The following is a 23,392-nucleotide window of genomic DNA, read 5'->3' as shown; positions in this document are numbered from 1 at the left end:
CTGTCTGTCCTGGGGGGTGTCCTGTCTGTCCTGGGGGGTGTCCTGTCTGTCCCTGCGGCTCATCACACCTGTCTGTTGTAGTACAAGAGTGTGGTCACCAGAGGGCCGTGTTGACCATGAGCACGGAGAGGGGTGGGTGTAGAGTCCTGGCCCGATCCATTTCCACACCGCTTCCGTCCTTCCCTCATGAGTCAGCCAGTCTGTCTGTGTGTTTGTGTGCGTGCGTGTGTGTGTGTGTGTCCGCCAACCACTCCTTCGGCTGCTTCTCCTCCTCCTCCTCTCCTTTACTTGTGTCTCTGGATGCCTTTCCTCTTCCTCCTCTTAAAGAAACAGCAGCATCTGGAACACAGGGGGTTAACGATTAGACAGCAGGAATATTCATTCTAGCATCAAACAAATGTTCTTGCCAATACAAACGGGAGAACCAGCCAGGAACCGGTTCTATGAGTTTGCAACCTTAATGGGTTCGGAGGAAACCGAATGTGTTTGATTATTGTTTTTTAAATCCCTTCTAATCCCTTTTCTCCCAAAGTTAGTTATAGATCTAGTTATATATGTAGTCATATCCAATGTGCAACTGCTAACTCAACCCATTGCCAATGGGCTCAAGAAAGTTGAAGATCGGGACATGTGTCCTCCAAGACATGTCCCTCGAGGTGGAAACACCCCCACGACATTAGGTGCCTATGTCTATTAATAGATGTGTATGGCTCATGGAGCAGTGCATGCTGGGGAAGGGGGCTCATGGAGCAGTGCATGCTGGGGAAGGGGGCTCATGGAGCAGTGCATGCTGGGGAAGGGGGCTCATGGAGCAGTGCATGCTGGGGAAGGGGGCTCATGGAGCAGTGCATGCTGGGGAAGGGGGCTCATGGAGCAGTGCATGCTGGGGAAAGGGGCTCATGGAGCAGTGCATGCTGGAGAAGGGGGCTTCCATCTTACTTGGTGTCATCAGCAACCTCCACCTCAGCTGGAGCAGTGATGGGGGCATTGGAATGGCCCGCAGTCGGGTCGTCGGTATTCAACTCCCCATTGGTTGAACTCATCACCTGCAGAGGAGCATCAAGTGAAGTTACGATGACATCATAGGCCATGGGAAGATGGCAGATTACTGTTGTTTCTAAATATACCATAATGTCTATTTCTGGAGGAGCTATAGAGGTGAGACTGTAATGAATGAAGCACAAAATATTTCTGAACATGATGTTGCCCAATGCTGTAATGTCATCAGCTGAATACTGGGAATTACTGGGAATTACTGGGAATACTGGGAACCATTCCTGGAAATGGTTCATTGAGCTCAGAAGAACTATAGAACACTTGAACATTCCACTTTCCTGCCATTGAGATTGGACCAGTTAGCTACCTGATCCCTCAATACCAGTGACATACAGGCCCTAGTGCGCGTTACAGGCTCTAGTGTACGATACAGTGTGCGTTACAGGCTCTACTGTGCATTAATGTGTGCGTTACAGGCTCTAGTGTACGTTACAGGCTCTAGTGTAGGTTAGTGTGCGTTACAGGCTCTAGTGTACGTTAGTGTGCGTTACAGGCTCTAGTGTACGTTACAGTGTGCGTTACAGGCTCTAGTGTACGTTACAGTGTGCGTTACAGGCTCTAGTGTACGTTACAGTGTGCGTTACAGGCTCTAGTGTACGTTAGTGTGCGTTACAGGCTTTAATGTACGTTAGTGTGCGTTACAGGCTTTAATGTACGTTAGTGTGCGTTACAGGCCCTAGTGTGCGTTACAGGCTCTAGTGTGCGTTAACAGTTTCCGTTACGGGCCCTAGTGTGCGTTATGAGCCCCAGTGTGTGTTACGGGCCCTAGCGTAAAGTGTGCAGAATGTGTGAGGAGAATAATGGAGGGAAAAAAAGAAAACCAGTGCAAAGAAACCAGTAGTACACAACAAGAGTGAGAAGAGAAAAACGAGAAAAAACAACAAAGTAAAAATCTGCTTAAACAATACAAACATGTGCCAGAAAGAAAGAAGGACAAACCGAGAGAGAGATAGAGACAGGAGGCAGAGTGTTTGGCGGTGCAGGGCGACACCCACAGCCCAGTACCTGGACAGAGCCCCCCAGCCTATCAGCTGTTAGATGGGACCCCAGGAGCTCTCTATTGGTCACTGGAGTGGGCTGGGACTCACTTCCTTTGGGTTCTGGCGACTGGCGCGACAGCAAAGGAGGAAGAGGGCGGGAGAAAAGGTGAAGAGCGGCGGTTAAGGTGGAGGGTGAGAGATGAGAGGAGGAGACAGTGAAGGAGCCAGGACAGGGAGGAGTGTAAAAGGAAACAAAGAAACAAAACAAAAACAATGTTTAAAATAAGTGCATCTCCCGCGCAGAAGCAGCTAGGCGGCTAGTCAGAAACGGTTCTAGTGGAGAACTACCGGACAGACCTGAGGGCCGACGCGGTGCCGTGGGAGGAAAAGAGTGCACGTGAGGAGGAGGGCATAAGAGAGGAGTGCACGGGTGACATGCAGAAGGACAAGAGGCTGTAGGAGCCACCACCACTGAGAGCTGAGCGTGAACAAGCTGCTCTTAAGAGACTGGCATCGGTTGGCACGTCTGTTGGCTTTGTCAGTGGCAATCTGTGGTGTGACGAGTAACCAGTTTACACGGTTAGTTTAGCCCGGGTTCAGTCCGTTTCTGCTCCGCTACACACTCCCTATGTTGTTGTCATGCCAACCGGGTTGGGGTAATGAAAGCACAAACGGACCTGACACCAGGCTATTGAGAAGGAAGCTGCCAGCATGGAGCTGTTAGGTGTCAGATTCAGCCAACGCAGAACAAGACATTTGAGAAGTCCCAATAAATGTGTTCTGTATCCACAGTGCTTCATCTGAAAATCCTCCTGTCAGTTTTAGTGTCAGTGAACAGATATACTCAGGGTCAGTTCCTCATTAAGAAGTGGTGTGCGTGTGTCTGTCCTACCTGGTTTTTGGTCTGCTGCGCTGCCTTGTCTCGGCTGCTGGGCTGAAGGGGTGTTTCGCTGGGTACTGGACCAATAGGAGTAGGCTGGGTACAGAAAGGGGAAGGTCATCATTAACAAAACAGCCAATAGGAGCAGGCCGAGAACAAGCAGTGTGCACAGCAGACATTATGGATCAGTACACCAAGCCGAAAAAAAAAAAAACGTTTGGCTGACACTTCCAAAATGGCTGCTATATCTAGCATGTGGAGAAAACCTAAGCTTTCTGGAGTCAGCAGCATTGTGGTGCCTTTTCCCAGACATGTACAACCCCACAGCCCTGACCATCCTTCCCATGTGCAATTCACCACACTGCCCTCCGCTTTGTCACCAGAGCTCCCTTCAACCTTCCTCACTGGTTCCTCACAGTAGTAACATACGCACTCCTTAACCTCAGCTACTCCAGTAGTAACATACGCACTCCTTAACCTCAGCTACTCCAGTAGTAACATACGCACTCCTTAACCTCAGCTACTCCAGTAGTAACATACACACTCCATAACCTCAGCTACTCCAGTAGTAACATACACACTCCATAACTTCAGCTACTCCAGTAGTAACATACACACTCCATAACCTCAGCTACCCCAGTAGTAACATACACACTCCTTAACCTCAGCTACTCCAGTAGTAATCTTCACACTCCATAACCTCAGCTACTCCAGTAGTAATATACACTCCATAACCTCAGCTACCCCAGTAGTAACATAAACACTCCTTAACCTCAGCTACCCCAGTAGTAACATAAACACTCCATAACCTCAGCTACCCCAGTAGTAACATAAACACTCCTTAACCTCAGCTACTCCAGTAGTAACATACACACTCCATAACCTCAGCTACTCCAGTAGTAACATACACACTCCATAACCTCAGCTACTCCAGTAGTAACATACACACTCCATAACCTCAGCTACTCCAGTAGTAACATACACACTCCATAACCTCAGCTACCCCAGTAGTAACATACACACTCCATAACCTCAGCTACTCCAGTAGTAACATACACACTCCATACCCTCAGCTACTCCAGTAGTAATATACACTCCATAACCTCAGCTACCCCAGTAGTAACATACACACTCCTTAACCTCAGCTACTCCAGTAGTAATATACACACTCCATAACCTCAGCTACTCCAGTAGTAACATACACACTCCATAACCTCAGCTACTCCAGTAGTAATCTACACCTCTGGTAGACAGTCTAGACACATTAGATCACTCCTGAACCTCACTCCTAAAGTCAACACCCTGGATTAGCCCTGGCCTGGATTAGCCCTGGCCTGGATTAGCCCTGGCCTGGATTAGCCCTGGCCTGAGACTGACCAGCGGCTGAAGGATGCTATGGTAGGTTCTAGGGACTGACCAGTGGTTTGCCGACCCAGTCGTACTCGTAGTCAAAGACATAGCCGTTCCTGTCGAAGAGGTCGGTGAAGAGTTTCCTCAAGTAATCGTAGTCAGGCTTCTCAAAGAAGTCCAGCCGGCGAACATAACGTAGGTAGGTGGCCATCTCTTCTGGGGGAGGTACACCAGCATTAAATACAGGAAGGAACAAATGCATTAGAAACATTAGCCATTTTCAAGCAAACATTCTGACAATTAGGTGTATTAATGATATGCAAAATGGAATTAAAAAGCTGAGGATGACCCAAACGATCTGAACCTCACTGTGCCTGGAGATGACCCAAACGATCTGAACCTCACTGTGCCTGGAGATGACTAGGGATGCACCGATTGGGAAATTGTGGGCCGATACCGATACCGATGTTTAACATAACAATTTGGCCGATGGCCGATGCTTTTTTTTTTTTTATTTATTCCTTCTTTTGTGCTACAAAAGTCTTTTGGCTCTTGATCACTATCCTAGAATGAGCACAAATTCAATCAGACCAATTTATGAAACAAAAAACACCTTTATTGTCACTTTCTGGTTGACAGTTATAATCTTATTTATAACAAGTTATTTTCTGATATAAAAAAATATAACATTCAAAAACCTTTGACTGCTAACTAATAGTAATCAATGAAAAGATTGTTTCAGCAGTACATTGCCCAACAAAATTATTTGAGTGATTTTAGCCTGATAAACAAAAACTTAAACAATGAGATTATTTTCATGGCCCAATAAAAAATATTTTTCTGATAAATAAAAAAAAAATACTTCAAGTGTAAATGCAAAAACAAGTGAAATAAATAAATTATATTATTTAAATAAATAAATTATGTTATTCATAAATGCAAACATAAATAGGGCTATCTTTCACCTTGTGTATTTCTCATGCAGAATAAAACATTACTTTTTCAGAACTCACAGGCTCGAACACGGGGCATTTTATAAAACAAAACAGTACCTCCACTTCTGATCATTAATGACACATAAGTCACCTGCTGTATCTCTGGCCAACTTCTTAATAAGATGCATGTTTTTCTTTACAAAGATAAGCATCTCTGCCTTGTCACAGCAAAGCCTATTTCTCTTTTCATCTAAGACATGAGACACAGAGCTGAATAACCGCTCACTCTCTACGCTGGTGCATGGCGCACTAAGGTATTTGCGTGCTATTTGTGCGAGTTCTGGAAAACGCAGATGGTTATTTCTCCAATAGCAAAGTGCGCTCTCCCCTCTCGGAATAGTGATCTCTGACAGGAAAATACCCAGTTGTTGGGATACAGACGAGGTACTTGTCCTCTCTGATCCATTTTCTTCCAGAATCTCCTCAAACACATCATGCAGGGAGGGCCCTGTTCTGTCGGATCGTTGCCTTTTGCGCTCTGTGTGATGTGCGCGCTCTCCATCGCGCGTCACATCCTCTGCACCGGCATCAGCCAACAGGTGTGCCTCAAGTATTTCTCGAGCGCGTTGTTTAACATCCTCATCAAAGTAACGATCCTTGTATCTGGGATCCAAATAGGTGGCAATGGGATCGTACTGGATTTGATCGAAGCGTCTATTTATAGCCTCTAATAATGAGGTCTTTGTTGTTTTAACGCCGTGATCGGTGTCAGCCTGCTTACTCAGAAGACGTCTCAGGGCTGTCACAGAGGGGAGGACATCTGCAGCTGATGCTTCTGATGAGCTAACTTCTCTCGTCAATTGTTCAAATGGGGAGAGGAGTGTTATAAAGTTTTCAATTAATTGCCACTGGTGCGCAGTTAGAGTGGCCGGGAGGTCGTAGTCTGCGGCATATGTAGCAAGTGCGCGCTTTTGTTCCAGCAAGCTCTCCATCATATAAAATGTACTATTCCAGCGTGTGGAAACATCTTGCTGCAGCCTTTTTGGTTTCATTCCCAACTGGATCTGCACAGCCTGGAGACGTGAATAGGCAAGGGGTGAGTGTTTAAAGTGGCCGACGATTTTTCGGCATATAGACACAATATCAGTGAGGCTGCGCTGGCTAAAAACACCGTCATGAATTGCCAGTTGCAGTGTGTGCGCCATACAGCCAAAACTAGCCAGAACACTGTCCATCATAGCTTTTTTCATATTCTTAGCATTATCTCTCACGACAGCATGCACTCTGGTTTTGTCGATTTTCCACGTCTGGAACATTTTCTCAAAAGCCTCCGAGATAGCAGATGCTGAGTGGGTACCTGCAAACTCCTGGGAGTGCAACACTGCCTTTACCAGGTTGAAGTCCTTATTAATCCACTGTGCCGTGCCCATGAGGCTAAGCATGCTCACAGGGCTTACATCTGAACTCCATATATCAGTGGTGAAACTGATTGCAGCGATGTCGCAAGCCAGTAGCTCATGAATGTGCGTGGCCACAATGTTGTGTATTTCGGGGAGACAGACCTCGGCAAAGTGATGTCGGCTCGGCAGCGTGTAGCGTGGCTCCATAAACTTCATCAGACTCCGAAAACCCACGTCCTCCACTACAGAGAAAGGCTGGTCATCTAAAGCTATGAACCCCATCACCTTGTTTGTTATCTGTTTCGCTTTGGTGCTGTCTGGAGGCAGCTGTTTGGCTTTCTCAAACGCCGTGTCAATTGAAGTCTGAGCCTTAACGGGGGTTTGCGCTTCCTTAGCGGCTTCATTTTTCCGTTTTTGGTCTGCTTGCAGGTAATCCCCGTACACCGCCTCGTGCCTGCTTCTCAAATGTCCAATGAGATTTGTTGTGTTAAATGACTTTCTAACAGACCCCCTCTTGAGATTTCAACGGAACACGTATTGCAAACTGCAAAACGCTGATCTTTCTCTGAAACTTTAAAATATTGCCACACGACCGCCATCTTCTTTGTTTAATCTAAGTTACTGAAGAGAGTTCACGGGTGCCCTCTTCCGCCTCGGTATCTCCCCCCCCCCCACCCCTCCCGCCAAAAAAATAAATAAATAAAATTCTCCACATCGGCGAATGTCATATTTATTTCCCGATGGCCGATGGCAGTTAACAAGGCAAATATTGGCCGATACCGATGTCCAACCGATGCATCGGTGCATCCCTGGAGATGACCCAAAAGTTCTGAACCTCACTTCGACTGGAGATGACCCAAACGATCTGAACCTCACTGTGCCTGGAGATGACCCAAACGATCTGAACCTCACTGTGCCTGGAGATGACCCAAACGATCTGAACCTCACTGTGCCTGGAGATGACCCAAACGATCTGAACCTCACTGTGCCTGGAGATGACCCAAACGATCTGAACCTCACTGTGCCTGGAGATGACCCAAACGATCTGAACCTCACTGTGATTGTTGGGACCCAAACAACCTGACGAACTTGAATCTACTGTGATTGGTGGTAAGATGTCTGGGATGTTGAGGCTAGCATTTTAGACTAGATAAGATCCCTGTGTCAAAGCAGTGCTCTGTACATTATCTAACAAAGCGTTGTATTGCATGACATCAGAGACAGACCTGGGAAACTCTCACAGAGCACCTCGATGGGCGTGGCTCGCTTGGTGTCACCAATCTTCTGATAGCGCTCCTTCAATGTGTCTGCCTGGTGATGGGAATGGACAGAACATTAGTGGAACAGGAAAACCCCAGTAATGACACATTCATTTGAACGGACTTGGTTCAGCACCAGCTTCTGACATGTGCAGGGTGTTCAGGTGTCCAAGCATAAAATACAGCAAGGTTTGAGAAAAACACATAAATGTACTCCATTTAATGTATATGTCCTCTTCCAAAGGGGAATGGAGATTTGAATTAATGTAAAACATTTTAGGTTATGTTATTCAGTTTGGGGAGGGGTAGAGTGGTTCGGGACTGCAAGAAGTTCTAAGTCCACAAAAAACAGGGATCCCGCTGAAAACAACGGAATCCCCCCGATGTGACGCGAATAACCCCCCGATGTGACGCGAACAACCCCCCGATGTGACGCGAATAACCCCCTCGATGTGACGCGAACAACCCCCTCGATGTGACGCGAACAACCCCCCGATGTGACGCGAACAACCCCCCGATGTGACGCGAACAACCCCCCGATGTGACGCGAACAACCCCCCGATGTGACGCGAACAACCCCCCGATGTGACGCGAACAACCCCCCGATGTGACGCGAACAACCCCCCGATGTGACGCGAATAACCCCCCCGATGTGACGCGAATAACCCCCCCGATGTGACGCGAATAACCCCCCGATGTGACGCGAATAACCCCCCGATGTGACGCGAATAACCCCCCGATGTGACGCGAATAACCCCCCGATGTGACGCGAATAACCCCCCGATGTGACGCGAATAACCCCCGATGTGACGCGAATAACCCCCGATGTGACGCGAATAACCCCCGATGTGACGCGAATAACCCCCCGATGTGACGCGAACAACCCCCCGATGTGACGCGAACAACCCCCCGATGTGACGCGAACAACCCCCCGATGTGACGCGAACAACCCCCCGATGTGACGCGAACAACCCCCCCGATGTGACGCGAATAACCCCCCATGGCTGCATGGGCACGGTCAGAGCTGTTCAGATTGGACTCTGAGATACGGGTTTGCTGTTCCACCATCTGATGGCTGGTGGAACAGCAAGACCACATCCACCCACACAGAGGACAGCGACAGGCTCCAAACCACATTCAACAGACGCTAGCTGGACCTGATGAAGAGATACAGCTCAAGGTTTGGGGACTCGTTAGTGTCTTGGCAGACATTGGTTAGAAAGTGTGTGTCTACCTTCAGGCCCTGCCAGGGCAGACTGCCACGGAGGAAGTACATGAACATGTGACCCAAAGCCTCCAGATCATCTCTCCTGCTCTGTTCTGCAGAACGGGGAAACAAAAGAGTTTTAGACACAGAACGAGAGACGCACACGCACAGAACGAGAGACGCACGCACACGCACAGAACGAGAGACGCACGCACACGCACACGCACAGAACGAGAGACGCACGCACACGCACAGAACGAGAGACACGCACGCACACGCACAGAACGAGACACGCACGCACACACACAGAACGAGACACGCACGCACACACACAGAACGAGACACGCACGCACACACACAGAACGAGACACGCACGCACACACACAGAACGAGACACGCACGCACACACACAGAACGAGACACGCACGCACACACACAGAACGAGACACGCACGCACACACACAGAACGAGACACGCACGCACGCACACAGAACGAGACACGCACGCACACAGAACGAGACACGCACGCACACAGAACGAGACACACACACACACACAGAACGAGACACACACACACACAGAACGAGACACACACACACACAGAACGAGACACACACACACACAGAACGAGACACACACACACACACACAGACAGACAGACAGACAGACACACACAGAACGAGACACGCACACAGACAGACACACACAGACAGACACACACAGACAGACACACACAGACAGACACACACACAGACACACACACAGACACACACACAGACACACACACAGACACACACTTCAGTAAACCTGACCATACTAACTTGAGGACAGGTTGTCTGTCAGAATGCTGATCTAGACTCATACTGAGGAACATTATATGACAGGTCTTTGGGCAGCTCTTCCACAGAGACTCATTGATACTCTGACCTACTCAATAGAGACATTTAAAGTCCCACAACAGAGAAGCATTGTGAAGGAAGGATTTCAACCCAGCCAAACGTGGTCGTATCAGAAAGGGCATCTACCAATTAGACATGAAACCAAACAATGGCACGCACACACGCAAGGCAGGCAGAGAAAGACACACAGAGGCACAGAGACAGACAGGCTCGCAGAGGCAGAAGGACAGAAAGACACGCACAGAGAGAGAGAGAGAGAGAGATATACAGAGAAAGAGAGAGAGATATACAGAGAGAGAGAGATATATACAGAGAGAGAGAGATATACAGAGAGAGAGAGATATACAGAGAGAGAGAGATATACAGAGAGAGAGAGATATACAGAGAGAGAGAGATATACACAGAGAGAGAGAGATATACACAGAGAGAGAGAGATATACACAGAGAGAGAGAGATATACACAGAGAGAGAGAGATATACACAGAGAGAGAGAGATATACACAGAGAGAGAGAGAGATACACAGAGAGAGAGAGAGATACACAGAGAGAGAGAGAGATACACAGAGAGAGAGAGAGATACACAGAGAGAGAGAGAGATACACAGAGAGAGAGAGAGATACACAGAGAGAGAGAGAGATACACAGAGAGAGAGAGAGATACACAGAGAGAGAGAGAGATACACAGAGAGAGAGAGAGATACACAGAGAGAGAGAGAGATACACAGAGAGAGAGAGAGATATACACAGAGAGAGAGAGAGATATACACAGAGAGAGAGAGAGATATACACAGAGAGAGAGAGAGATACACAGAGAGAGAGAGAGATACACAGAGAGAGAGAGAGATACACAGAGAGAGAGAGAGATATACACAGAGAGAGAGAGAGATATACACAGAGAGAGAGAGAGATATACACAGAGAGAGAGAGAGATATACAGAGAGAGAGAGATATACAGAGAGAGAGAGATATATACAGAGAGAGAGAGATATATACAGAGAGAGAGAGAGATATACAGAGAGAGAGAGATATACAGAGAGAGAGAGATATACAGAGAGAGAGAGATATACACAGAGAGAGAGAGATATACACAGAGAGAGAGAGATATACACAGAGAGAGAGAGATATACACAGAGAGAGAGAGATATACACAGAGAGAGAGAGATATACACAGAGAGAGAGAGATATACACAGAGAGAGAGAGATATACACAGAGAGAGAGAGAGATACACAGAGAGAGAGAGAGATACACAGAGAGAGAGAGAGATACACAGAGAGAGAGAGAGATACACAGAGAGAGAGAGAGATACACAGAGAGAGAGAGATATACACAGAGAGAGAGAGAGATATACACAGAGAGAGAGAGAGATACACAGAGAGAGAGAGAGATATACACAGAGAGAGAGAGAGATATACACAGAGAGAGAGAGAGATACACACAGAGAGAGAGAGAGATACACAGAGAGAGAGAGAGATATACACAGAGAGAGAGAGAGATATACACAGAGAGAGAGAGAGATATACACAGAGAGAGAGAGAGATATACACAGAGAGAGAGAGAGATATACAGAGAGAGAGAGATATACAGAGAGAGAAAGATATACAGAGAGAGAAAGATATACAGAGAGAGAGATATACAGAGGGATCACAAATCAGAGTGAACCAAATTGTTAAACAAACCAAAAAGGCCTATCTGGAACATTGGAACAATCAAACCAAAACACAAAACAGACTAAGCTGCTATCGGGCCCTAAACAGAGACTATGAATTGGCTGAATATCTTTTTACTGTCAAAGATAAAGCAGAGACAGATCCTGACCAAGTACAGGCTCAGCGACCACAGCCTAGCCATTGAAAAAGGTAGGCACAAAAAAACCTGGTTACCAAAAGAATCCAGAACATGTGGTCACTGTACGACAGGTGAGGTAGAGACAGAGATGCACTTTCTACTACACTGCCAACATGACACAAAAACCAGACAGCATTTCTACACTGCCAACATTACAGAAAAACCAGACAGCATTTCTACACTGCCAACATGACACAAACACCAGACAGCATTTCTACACTGCCAACATTACAGAAAAACCAGACAGCATTTCTACACTGCCAACATGACACAAACACCAGACAGCATTTCTACACTGCCAACATGACACAAAAACCAGACAGCATTTCTACACTGCCAACATGACACAAAAACCAGACAGCATTTCTACACTGCCAACATGACACAAACACCAGACAGCATTTCTACACTGCCAACATGACACAAAAACCAGACAGCATTTCTACACTGCCAACATGACACAAACACCAGACAGCATTTCTACACTGCCAACATGACACAAACACCAGACAGCATTTCTACACTGCCAACATGACACAAACACCAGACAGCATTTCTACACTGCCAACATTACACAAACACCAGACAGCATTTCTACACTGCCAACATTACACAAAAACCAGACAGCATTTCTACACTGCCAACATGACACAAACACCAGACAGCATTTCTACACTGCCAACATGACACAAACACCAGACAGCATTTCTACACTGCCAACATGACACAAAAACCAGACAGCATTTCTACACTGCCAACATGACACAAAAAACAGACAGCATTTCTACACTGCCAACATGACACAAAAAACAGACAGCATTTCTACACTGCCAACATGACACAAAAACCAGACAGCATTTCTACACTGCCAACATGACACAAACACCAGACAGCATTTCTACACTGCCAACATTACAGAAAAACCAGACAGCATTTCTACACTGCCAACATGACACAAACACCAGACAGCATTTCTACACTGCCAACATGACACAAAAACCAGACAGCATTTCTACACTGCCAACATGACACAAACACCAGACAGCATTTCTACACTGCCAACATGACACAAACACCAGACAGCATTTCTACACTGCCAACATGACACAAACACCAGACAGCATTTCTACACTGCCAACATGACACAAACACCAGACAGCATTTCTACACTGCCAACATGACACAAAAACCAGACAGCATTTCTACACTGCCAACATGACACAAACACCAGACAGCATTTCTACACTGCCAACATGACACAAACACCAGACAGCATTTCTACACTGCCAACATGACACAAACACCAGACAGCATTTCTACACTGCCAACATGACACAAAAACCAGACAGCATTTCTACACTGCCAACATGACATAAACACCAGACAGCATTTCTACACTGCCAACATGACATAAACACCAGACAGCATTTCTACACTGCCAACATGACACAAACACCAGACAGCATTTCTTTAATACATGTGAAACACTAGTGCCATCATTCACCATGCTGTCCAATGAGGAACAGATGCAGGTGTTCTTGGGGGAGGGACACACAGCCCCCCTAGCTGGACGCTTCCTCAGAGAGTGACACAAAATAAGGGATAACCTGTGACCTGCCGTGAACTGTTAAATTGTATTCATTATTTATGTATTCTCACTTCATTGTTACTGTTCACCTCAATGTTTTAGTTGTTGCTAGGTCTTTCGGATGATGACGGTCTTAGTGTTTATATGACTGTTATTCGTTTATTTGTACCTGTTGTTCACTCTGAGCATTTTGTTATTGCTGAATATTTCTGACAATGCTGGTTATTGTTGTTCTTGATGTGACCTTAAATGGGGCTGCTACCGTGTAGACTCCTTCTTACTGTACCTCTAACTTTGGCAATATGGTTGTAATAACTGTCATGCTAATAAAGTTGAATTGCATTGATAAGAGAGAGAGAGAGAGAGAGAGAGAGAGAGAGAGAGAGAGAGAGAGAGAGAGAGAGAGAGAGAGATACAGAGAGAGAGAGAGATACAGAGAGAGAGAGAGATACAGAGAGAGAGAGAGATACAGAGAGAGAGATACAGAGAGAGATACAGAGAGAGATACAGAGAGAGATACAGACTCACACACACAGAATGCTGATGCCTCATTTCCACTGGTGTCAAACACGGGTGTTTTACCCTGAAGTCCAGAAATGTTTCTGTTTGCATTGACACGGGACAGCGCCAGTCTGCCACTAGACCATGGCTGAGTAGCCCGGCTCTCACTTGGGGCCAAGCCCTGGACTTTAGGACCTGGGGCGGGGTTTTAAAGTTGACGCGTTACATGCTATGAAAACGCAGCATGTTGTGCTCTTTGAATAGCAATGTGTATTATTTGCTTTAGGCTTCTTGCAATGATTTTCATCCAATCTTATAAAGAAATCCCTGATAAAATAGCCTAAAAAAACTAAACGCAACAGCACAGGGAAGCAAAGACTCAGAACGGAAAGAGCTGGAACGAATGAAGGTGATATGATACCATTGACCCAATAGAAAAATAGAGCCCAATAGAGACCGAGACATCACCCATAGAACGTATAACACTAAATTACCTAAAATACTTATACTAAATAATGAATACACTTGCTCACAGTTGCAGTGGTACGAGTGTAGGTGGAGAAGGAGCCAGTCGCAGAGTTTGAGGAAGAAATTAGTTTTATTACAAGTTTAAACGCCGTAAGGTAAACAAACTGAGCATGACGTCATTGATTATTTTACTACCAGAAAACTATTGCCTTTTATTTTTAGTAACCAGAACACCAAACTGCGTTGATAGTTTACTCCTCCCTCCCCACCTGAGCCCCTCCTTAAGTCCGTGGTACCAAATGTACAGTGGAAACAGGAAAGTCTGGAGCCAACAGCATAAAGCACCGGTGTAGCCCTGCTACCGGGGGTAAAGCACCGGTGTAGCCCTGCTACCGGGGGTAAAGCACCGGTGTAGCCCTGCTACCGGGGGTAAAGCACCGGTGTAGCCCTGCTACCGGGGGTAAAGCACCGGTGTAGCCCTGCTACCGGGGGTAAAGCACCGGTGTAGCCCTGCTACCGGGGGGTAAAGCACCGGTGTAGCCCTGCTACCGGGGGTAAAGCACCGGTGTAGCCCTGCTACCGGGGGTAAAGCACCGGTGTAGCCCTGCTACCGGGGGTAAAGCACCGGTGTAGCCCTGCTACCGGGGGTAAAGCACCGGTGTAGCCCTGCTACCGGGGGTAAAGTACCGGTGTAGCCCTGCTACCGGGGGTAAAGCACCGGTGGAAACACAGCATGGGCAGACATTCCATAGTCAAGTGACCTTGTTATGGTCCACTGAGCCTGTTGGCCTGACAGACGATTTGAAATGTTACCAAGCATGATGTGGCCTGACCCCGCAGAGACTCGGCAGGCCTGACCCCGCAGAGACTCGGCAGGCCTGACCCCGCAGAGACTCGGCAGGCCTGACCCCGCAGAGACTCGGCAGGCCTGACCCCGCAGAGACTCGGCTGGCCTGACCCCGCAGAGACTCGGCTGGCCTGACCCCGCAGAGACTCGGCTGGCCTGACCCCGCAGAGACTCGGCTGGCCTGACCCCGCAGAGACTCGGCTGGCCTGACCCCGCAGAGACTCGGCAGGCCTGACCCCGCAGAGACTCGGCAGGCCTGACCCCGCAGAGACTCGGCTGGCCTGACCCCGCAGAGACTCGGCTGGCCTGACCCCGCAGAGACTCGGCTGGCCTGACCCCGCAGAGACTCGGCTGGCCTGACCCCGCAGAGACTCGGCTGGCCTGACCCCGCAGAGACTCGGCTGGCCTGACCCCGCAGAGACTCGGCTGCACTGATCCCATATACTTAGCTGATGCTAAGACATGTTTATGGGTTATTCAGTAGTTTTCTAATATCTTCATATACATAGTTGATTTCATAAGTATTTACTTGATGCTGTAGCTGAACCTAACTCGTACCTTTTCCCAGGTGAGTGTTGATGCTGTAGCTAACCCTAACTCGTACCTTTTCCCAGGTGAGTGTTGATGCTGTAGCTAACCCTAACTTGTACCTTTTCTCAGGTGAGTGTTGATGCTGTAGCTAACCCTAACTCGTACCTTTTCCCAGGTGAGTGTTGATGCTGTAGCTAACCCTAACTCGTACCTTTTCCCAGGTGAGTGTTGATGCTGTAGCTAACCCTAACTCGTACCTTTTCCCAGGTGAGTGTTGATGCTGTAGCTAACCCTAACTCGTACCTTTTCCCAGGTGAGTGTTGATGCTGTAGCTAACCCTAACTTGTACCTTTTCCCAGGTGAGTGTTGATGCTGTAGCTAACCCTAACTCGTACCTTTTCCCAGGTGAGTGTTGATGCTGTAGCTAACCCTAACTCGTACCTTTTCCCAGGTGAGTGTTGATGCTGTAGCTAACCCTAACTCGTACCTTTTCCCAGGTGAGTGTTGATGCTCATGTAGCGTGCAGTGCCAGTTAGGCTCTTGTGCTCTCGGTAGGGGATGTGTTTTTTGGTCTCTGAGTCGATGTACTCTTTGGCAAGGCCAAAGTCGATGATGTGTATGGTATGCTGCCGTTTGCTGCCGGGACGACCAACCAGGAAGTTCTCTGGCTTCACATCCCGGTAGATCAGACTTCTGGTGTGGACAAACTCCATCCGTGTGATCTGAAAGAGGGTGAAAGAGTATTAATATAGAGAGAAGGTAAAAGTGTGTGAACTTAAGAGATTGAGAAAGAGAGTGAGTAGAGAGAGCGTGCATACCAACTGTATGGCGATCATGAGGACAGTCTTCAGGGAGAAGGTTCTATCACACAGATCAAACAGGTCTTCTAGACTGGGCCCCAGTAGCTCCAGAACCATGGCATTGTACTTCCCACAGGGACCAAAATAAAACACCTGGGGCACACCCTCTGTTGAGACACACAAAAGGAAAATAGAACTTCGAAAATGTATTTAGTGGTTTCCGTTAGTTGAATTGCACATTAACAAAAAACTTCACCTAATGACATATGGATGAACACTGGATTCAAAAAGCTGGGACAGAGGCAACAAAAGAGTTGTGTAAGGCTAACAAACTAAACCTGGTGGAACATTACACTAGTGGTCGACCAATAGTGGATTTTTAAAGGCCGATATAGTAACAATAATTTGGAGCAGGAAAAAGCCGGTAGACGATTAATCGTCCGATACCACCCCCCACACTGTCGGAAATGAACAATCTTTGACTTTATTAGACACATGATAACTGTTGAACTGAACAGCCAAGTCAAAGTAGATACCTAAATAAACAAATAAATTTGGAAGGGGAAATCAAACCGACCGATTCAAGTATGCAAAATAGCACTGTGGGCGGGAGTTATATCAGAGTTTACGTTAGCCTTTTTTTTCCACTGTGATTATGGCTGTTAAAATTCCAGAAAGCTGGCCATATAGAACAGCTACCGGACATGTTTTAAATAGCCATATAATAGCCTACATTTACACAGCAATAAAACACAAACGCTATGATCCAACAAATGTGCAGTGGTCTCTTAATATTTTCCGGAGCTGTTTATATATTTTTTGCCTATTTTCCTCCCATAAAGCCAATAATTCCAGTTGAGAAGCCTGATATTATAATGTAGGAAACGGCGCTAAGTCCCAAATGTATTGTGAGCAACGCCTCTGGTAAGTAAAGTAAAAGTTGAATGGTTTCTTTTCCTCCCTGTCTTGTAGCGTGATCTGACAGTGTTGTGTTATTAATTCGAAAGATAACTTTTGTGGTGAGAAATCAACTGAAAACCGATACTACTTCAATGCCACTTGTCAGCCTTGCTGTACAATCAGTTGATTCAACGTTTGCCGTGGGACCACAAGGTTTAGCCCACATTTTCTAACCCTATCGCCAGAAAAACGTGTCGGAGGTTTTCATGAAGTGGCGAATTGCTTTCTGAGAAAAATCTTTCTGATTTGGCCTACATTGAAAATCGTCATTTAAAGTCTGTCACACATTTATGGCAGCCCCTCTCCAGTGCTCGTACCTGAGGAAGAGTGCCATTCTATGGGGTCTTTAACAGAGGTTTACTGTCAGGAGTTAATCACACGCACACATTTTCAGCAAAAGTGGCCCCCAAATGATCAGATAGGGCCATTGGTCCATAGTTGTGCTTGGCTTGCACTTACGGCCAGCCAAATTCAAACCACCAAGCTTGCCAGCAAAACGGAGCTCATGCTTTCGGCAGAGCAGCAGTTATCTTCAGTCTAATGCATTAATAATGTCAGTCTATAACCAATAACCTTATCATGCTCATATATAAACCAGATCCAGAACCGCCACTGTGTTCTCTGGGCTCAAGATCATTTAAGATAGACTGAGGTGAAGTGGAAAACTGTCGTGTGGTCTGACAAATCAAAATCTGAAAATATATTTGGGAATCATGGCCACTGCGTCATTTGGGCTAAAAAGAGCAAGGGACTAATTAGCAGTGTCAGATGCACCGATACAACGTCCCAGAGGTTCTCAAATGGACTCAGGTCTGAGGAACACGAGGGTCAGTCAATGGCATTCAATGCCTTTGTCATCCAGGAACTGCCTACACACTCTGGCCACATGAGGCCGGGCATTGTCCTGCACCAGGAGGAACCCAGGGCCCACTGCACCAGCGTGAGGTCTGTACACCGTTGGCTAGCACATGGAGGTCTGTGTGACCCTCCAAGGATATGCCTCCCCAGACCATCACTGACCCACCGCCAAACCAGTCATGCTGGATGATGTTGCAGGCAGGATAATGTTCATCACGGCTTCTCCAGATTCTTTTATGTCTGTCATGTGCTCAGTGTGAACCTGCTCTCATCTGTGAAGTGAACGGGGTGCCAGTGGCGGACTTGCCAATTCTGGTGTTCTCTGGTGAATGCCAATCGAGCAGCACAGTGCTGGGCTGTGAGCACAGGTCCCACTAGAGGACATTGGGCCCTAGGGGAGTCTGTTTCTGATAGTATGGTCAGAAACATGCACACCAGTAGCCTGCTGGAGGTCATTTTGTAGGGCTCTGGCAGTGCTCCTCCTGTTCCTCCTTGCAGAAAGGAGCAGATACCAGTCCTGCTGCTGGGTTGATGCCCTTCTACGGCCCAGTCCAGCTCTCCTTGTGTACCGACCAATCTCCTGGTCTTTCCTCCATGCTCTTGAGACTGTACTGGATGACACTGCAAGCCTTCTTGCAACGTCTCAACCTGGAGAAGCTGGACTACCTGTGCAACCTGAATGGGCTGCAGGTACCACCTCATGCTGCCAGAAGTGACAAGGACACTAGCAAAACGCTAAACTAGAGAAGAATCAGCCAGGAAGGATGAGAGAGCAATTGTCTGTGGGCACCACCTGCAAAACCATTCCCTTTTTGGGGGTTGTCTTGCTGTTGCCTCTCCAGTGCACCTGTTCACTTGTCACTTTCATTTGCACCAAAACAGGTGACAGTGATTCATAATCGCTTATGCTTCCTAACTGGACAGATTGACGTCCCTGAAGTTTCACTGACTTGGTGTTATACTGTGATGATTATGTGTTCCCTTAATTTTTTGACCAGTGTAGATATTTCACCCCATGAGCCCATTATTAATAAAGGAAGGCAGGTCCAACCACCACTGGCTGGAGGTCAGTCAGCAGAAGTCTTCAGATCCCTGTCAACAGCATGTGAGATCTGTTTTTTAATAAACGGGTTTGAGCCAGAGCAAGCCTCCCGTCTCTTCCCCACCTAGTACACTGCGTTGGCTGCCTCTGATCACCCACAATCCATCTGACGTTCTGGTCAAAGCCAGTGTACCGTGCAGGAAACCATTTGGGACGCATCACAAGCTGGTGGGCTGGTAAAGCCTAGTTCATTATTTACCATTCCGAAGATAGATGGGAAATCTGACGCATATGTATGATTTCATTGCAATACACTGCCATTCTACTGGCTTGGGGGGGAATTCAGCACACACATCAGGCTGTGAACTTTTAAAGGGTTAAACTACACTTTCAGACACAGTCTTTATAACTTCAGGATCAGTCCTATTTACCACATTAGGATCAGTCATTAACTACATTAGGAAAGTGTTCTAGTCCAACTAGACAACAGGTTATAAAGGCCAGGGGAAAGTGTTCTAGTCCAACTAGACAACAGGTTATAAAGGCCAGGGGAAAGTGTTCTAGTCCAACTAGACAACAGGTTATAAAGGCCAGGGGAAAGTGTTCTAGTCCAACTAGACAACAGGTTATAAAGGCCAGGGGAAAGTGTTCTAGTCCAACTAGACAACAGGTTATAAAGGCCAGGGGAAAGTGTTCTAGTCCAACTAGACAACAGGTTATAAAGGCCAGGGGAAAGTGTTCTAGTCCAACTAGACAACAGGTTATAAAGGCCAGGGGAAAGTGTTCTAGTCCAACTAGACAACAGGTTATAAAGGCCAGGGGAAAGTGTTCTAGTCCAACTAGACAACAGGTTATAAAGGCCAGGGGAAAGTGTTCTAGTCCAACTAGACAACAGGTTATAAAGGCCTGGGGAAAGTGTTCTAGTCCAACTAGACAACAGGTTATAAAGGCCAGGGGAAAGTGTTCTAGTCCAACTAGACAACAGGTTATAAAGGCCAGGGGAAAGTGTTCTAGTCCAACTAGACAACAGGTTATAAAGGCCTGGGGAAAGTGTTCTAGTCCAACTAGAAAACCGGTTATAAAGCCTGGGGGAGTGTTCTATTCCAATTGTAAAGGCCGGGGGGGGGGGGTGATTTGTTATAAAGGCCTAGGTTATATAGCCCAACTTGATGCTAGATTACAAATGCCGGAGTTAAGGGTCATTGTCTAATGAGTAGATGTTAGGTTATTAGACTTACTGGAGAAGCTTTAGTACCCTAACTAGACAAAATATAAAACTATCATTTAAATTAAAACCAAAAAAAGTAGCACATTATGGCTAGTTTCGGAGAAGACACTGTGTGATCCCGATTACATATGAACATGTTTCTGCCCACTCATCTCCCTCTCTTGCATTTGTTTCGCCTGTCATAAGTTTATGTTCAATCTTTGGTCTTTCACGTGTCGAAGATCCTAGTTATTCATTGTTGATACTCCCTGCGTTAATGAGATTGCATTCCATGGTGGGATGAAACAGCTTTTGTGTACTGATTGTGTCAGTCTGTAAGAGGTCGGATCCATCTGACCCAAAATCTTTATTTTCTTTGAAGTAAGAAAAAATATGGTTCTCATCTCTTGAAGACCAGGCTGGAGGTACTTGAGAAGTTTGGGTGGCCAAGTAACCTAATGGTTCGGACTGTTGGACTAGTACACAAAAGGTTGTTGGTTTTAATCCTTTACAAGGTGAAAACCCTGTTGTTCCGGTGCAAGACAGTGAATCCTGATGGGTCTTACATGGCAACGTAATAAAAACGTTTAAATTAGTAAGTTGTCAAATAAAAAACAGGTCCAGTCACTGAAATACCCCAAAGACAGACAACTTCCCACTACAACAAAACACTGAAGGAATGAATATAACTTCAACACATTCCCAAACGACTACGTTTTTGTCGTACCTGAACTCCCCAGCTGTTTATAAAATCTGTACTCCAGGTGAAGCTGTGGCGCCCTGGACTTGATTGGCTCCTGGAGAAAATGAGATGCATAAAACAAGATCAGAGACAACCTGAACATTACTAGTACCACTAAAAATGGAAATCAAATCAACATAGGAGAACATTACTACAGTCTTATTGATACTTGTGGAATCCTACATTAAAGTGGTCAAAGCATAAATTGGTGGGGGAAAACCCACATCAACATTCTCTCACACAGACGTTTATAGAGTGCTCAGGATGAAAACCTGACTCTCCTCAGGCGTTTGAACTGGCTAGTCAGCTATTCACTTGCACAAATATGTTTTATAACTAGTCTACATCCACACCCCCTCCTGTTTGTGGTGGATACCAACACCTTTCTGAAGAAAAAAACTGCACAATTCATGAAGGAAAAAAAAAAGATTTGAACACTATTAGTCATGTGTTAAGTAATTCTAATTCACAAGGCAGTTCCAGTTTTTCAGTTCATGCCAGTCACAGCTCAGCTGGATGTGGGGTGAAGGTGGGGGGTGCTATGTACATGCTACCCTGTAAGGACTAAAACATCCTGACTTACATAAATGCTTTTGCAATTCCTGGAGCCTCACGGGTTAGGGTTAAGAGTGGGGGAAATGTGTTCTGGAATGAAAATCATCAAGCCAAGAGAAACAGATTTAAACCCACAGGATGTTCTGAACAGCTATCAGAGTGGACAAAACACAAGGCGGCTTACCCCAGCTTTAGTCAAGCCTGCACACACACACACACAACAGAAATAAATGTTCCCCATCCCCTAGCCCTAACCTTTAACCTTTAACCTAACCAAGCAATAATAATTGACAGGCAAGAGAAAGTGTAGAAATGATTTTCCCTCGTCATTTTAAACCACAGGTTTTCAACTGAATTCCAGTCTGGACATTGCAACATGTATTTTCTGTAGATTGGGATGTGTTCTTGGGTGTCGTCTTGCAGGAAGATGTCCTTGCTGACGAAAGTGCCACCCACCCCACTGGCACAGAGGTGGAGTGTAATTGTAGATTTGGGACCCAAAGACGCGCCCACACAGTTCCCAGGTCCTCAAGACTGACATGGACACGAACAAGCAGATTTAACTTAGTTTGATGACGTTCGCCCGAACCCTTTCAAGACCTGTCTAACGCTACCTATCAAGTGTTCCCCCCCCAACAGACACAGACAGAGTTACTGGAGTCAGAGGCGGGCATCACAAAGCCGTGTGACGAGACTGAGGCCAGAAGACCGCACACGCTCAGTCACCAAACCACGTTGAGAGACGGGAATGAGACAGTGGGGGACAGTAATGCCCGCATGTTCTTTTATCATAATGAATTACATAACGGTAATCTGGCTGAGGCAAATCCAGCCCACAGGCCAGGCTCACGATGGAGAGGAAAGGAACTGTTCCCTCAGCAGTCACTGGCACCACGACCAAACCGACCGCCGACTCCATGCACAGTGGACTGATTTAAACTGGCCCCTTGAAGCTGAAATCAGTGCGCTATACAGTGCTGCCCCCTCTGGGACCATCAGTGTCGTTATGTACCCTAATATCAAGCAGGGACAATTATAGACATATGACGACATGGTGTCATAGTCTAGATTATTTATCTAAAGAAAGCCAGACAGCACACTAAAATATGGCCCAGAGCAGAATGCATGTCCTCATTGGTCAAAATTGTTTACGCATCCCTATCTTAGAGAAGGGGTGTGAACTGAGCTGGTTAATGTCTCATGTCGTGGTGCACTCACCAGTTTGATGGCCACGTATTCATTAGTGTACAGGTTCTTTCCGAGGCGGAGTTCTCCGAAGTTCCCACATCCAATCTTCTTCCCAACCCTAAAGTTGGGGCCCACCATGAGCACCCCAGAGTTACCCCCTGAGCTACGACTGCCATGCCCTGACCGGCTCCCACCGGTCTTCGACATCCTTTTCCCTTCCTCGGCCTCCGTCCTTCCCCCTCCTCCCCCTCCGCCTCTCTTGTCAAAGTCCATAAGCTTGTGGTACCCTGGCCT

The 23,392-nt window shown here is 46.7% G+C and overlaps 1 protein-coding gene across 4 annotated transcripts; it reads right to left on the bottom strand.

Moving 5' to 3' along the window:
* Window positions 1-42: 42 nt before the first annotated feature.
* Window positions 43-23,392, bottom strand: csnk1g2a (casein kinase 1, gamma 2a). 4 transcript variants are annotated; one of them, XM_034291528.1, is made up of 11 exons: window positions 23,129-23,392; window positions 21,341-21,410; window positions 16,565-16,713; window positions 16,234-16,468; window positions 9,095-9,180; window positions 7,828-7,912; window positions 4,334-4,482; window positions 2,929-3,012; window positions 2,062-2,163; window positions 940-1,046; window positions 43-339 (listed from the first exon to the last, which is right to left on the bottom strand). In XM_034291528.1, exons 1-11 carry the CDS (start codon window positions 23,369-23,371, stop codon window positions 285-287), a joined length of 1,365 nt encoding a protein of 454 aa, XP_034147419.1. In that variant the 5' UTR covers window positions 23,372-23,392; the 3' UTR covers window positions 43-284. The 4 variants fall into 4 exon arrangements, with proteins under 4 accessions (XP_034147419.1, XP_034147420.1, XP_034147421.1 ...); XM_034291529.1 differs by having other exon boundaries at window positions 4,334-4,479; XM_034291530.1 differs by lacking the exon at window positions 2,062-2,163.

Source organism: Esox lucius, chromosome 3, assembly GCF_011004845.1.
Source record: "Esox lucius isolate fEsoLuc1 chromosome 3, fEsoLuc1.pri, whole genome shotgun sequence".
In the NCBI taxonomy this organism is placed as follows: domain Eukaryota; kingdom Metazoa; phylum Chordata; class Actinopteri; order Esociformes; family Esocidae; genus Esox; species Esox lucius.
The sequence above is the reverse complement of the archived record's forward strand: the minus strand, read 5'-3'. Positions and strand labels throughout refer to the sequence as shown.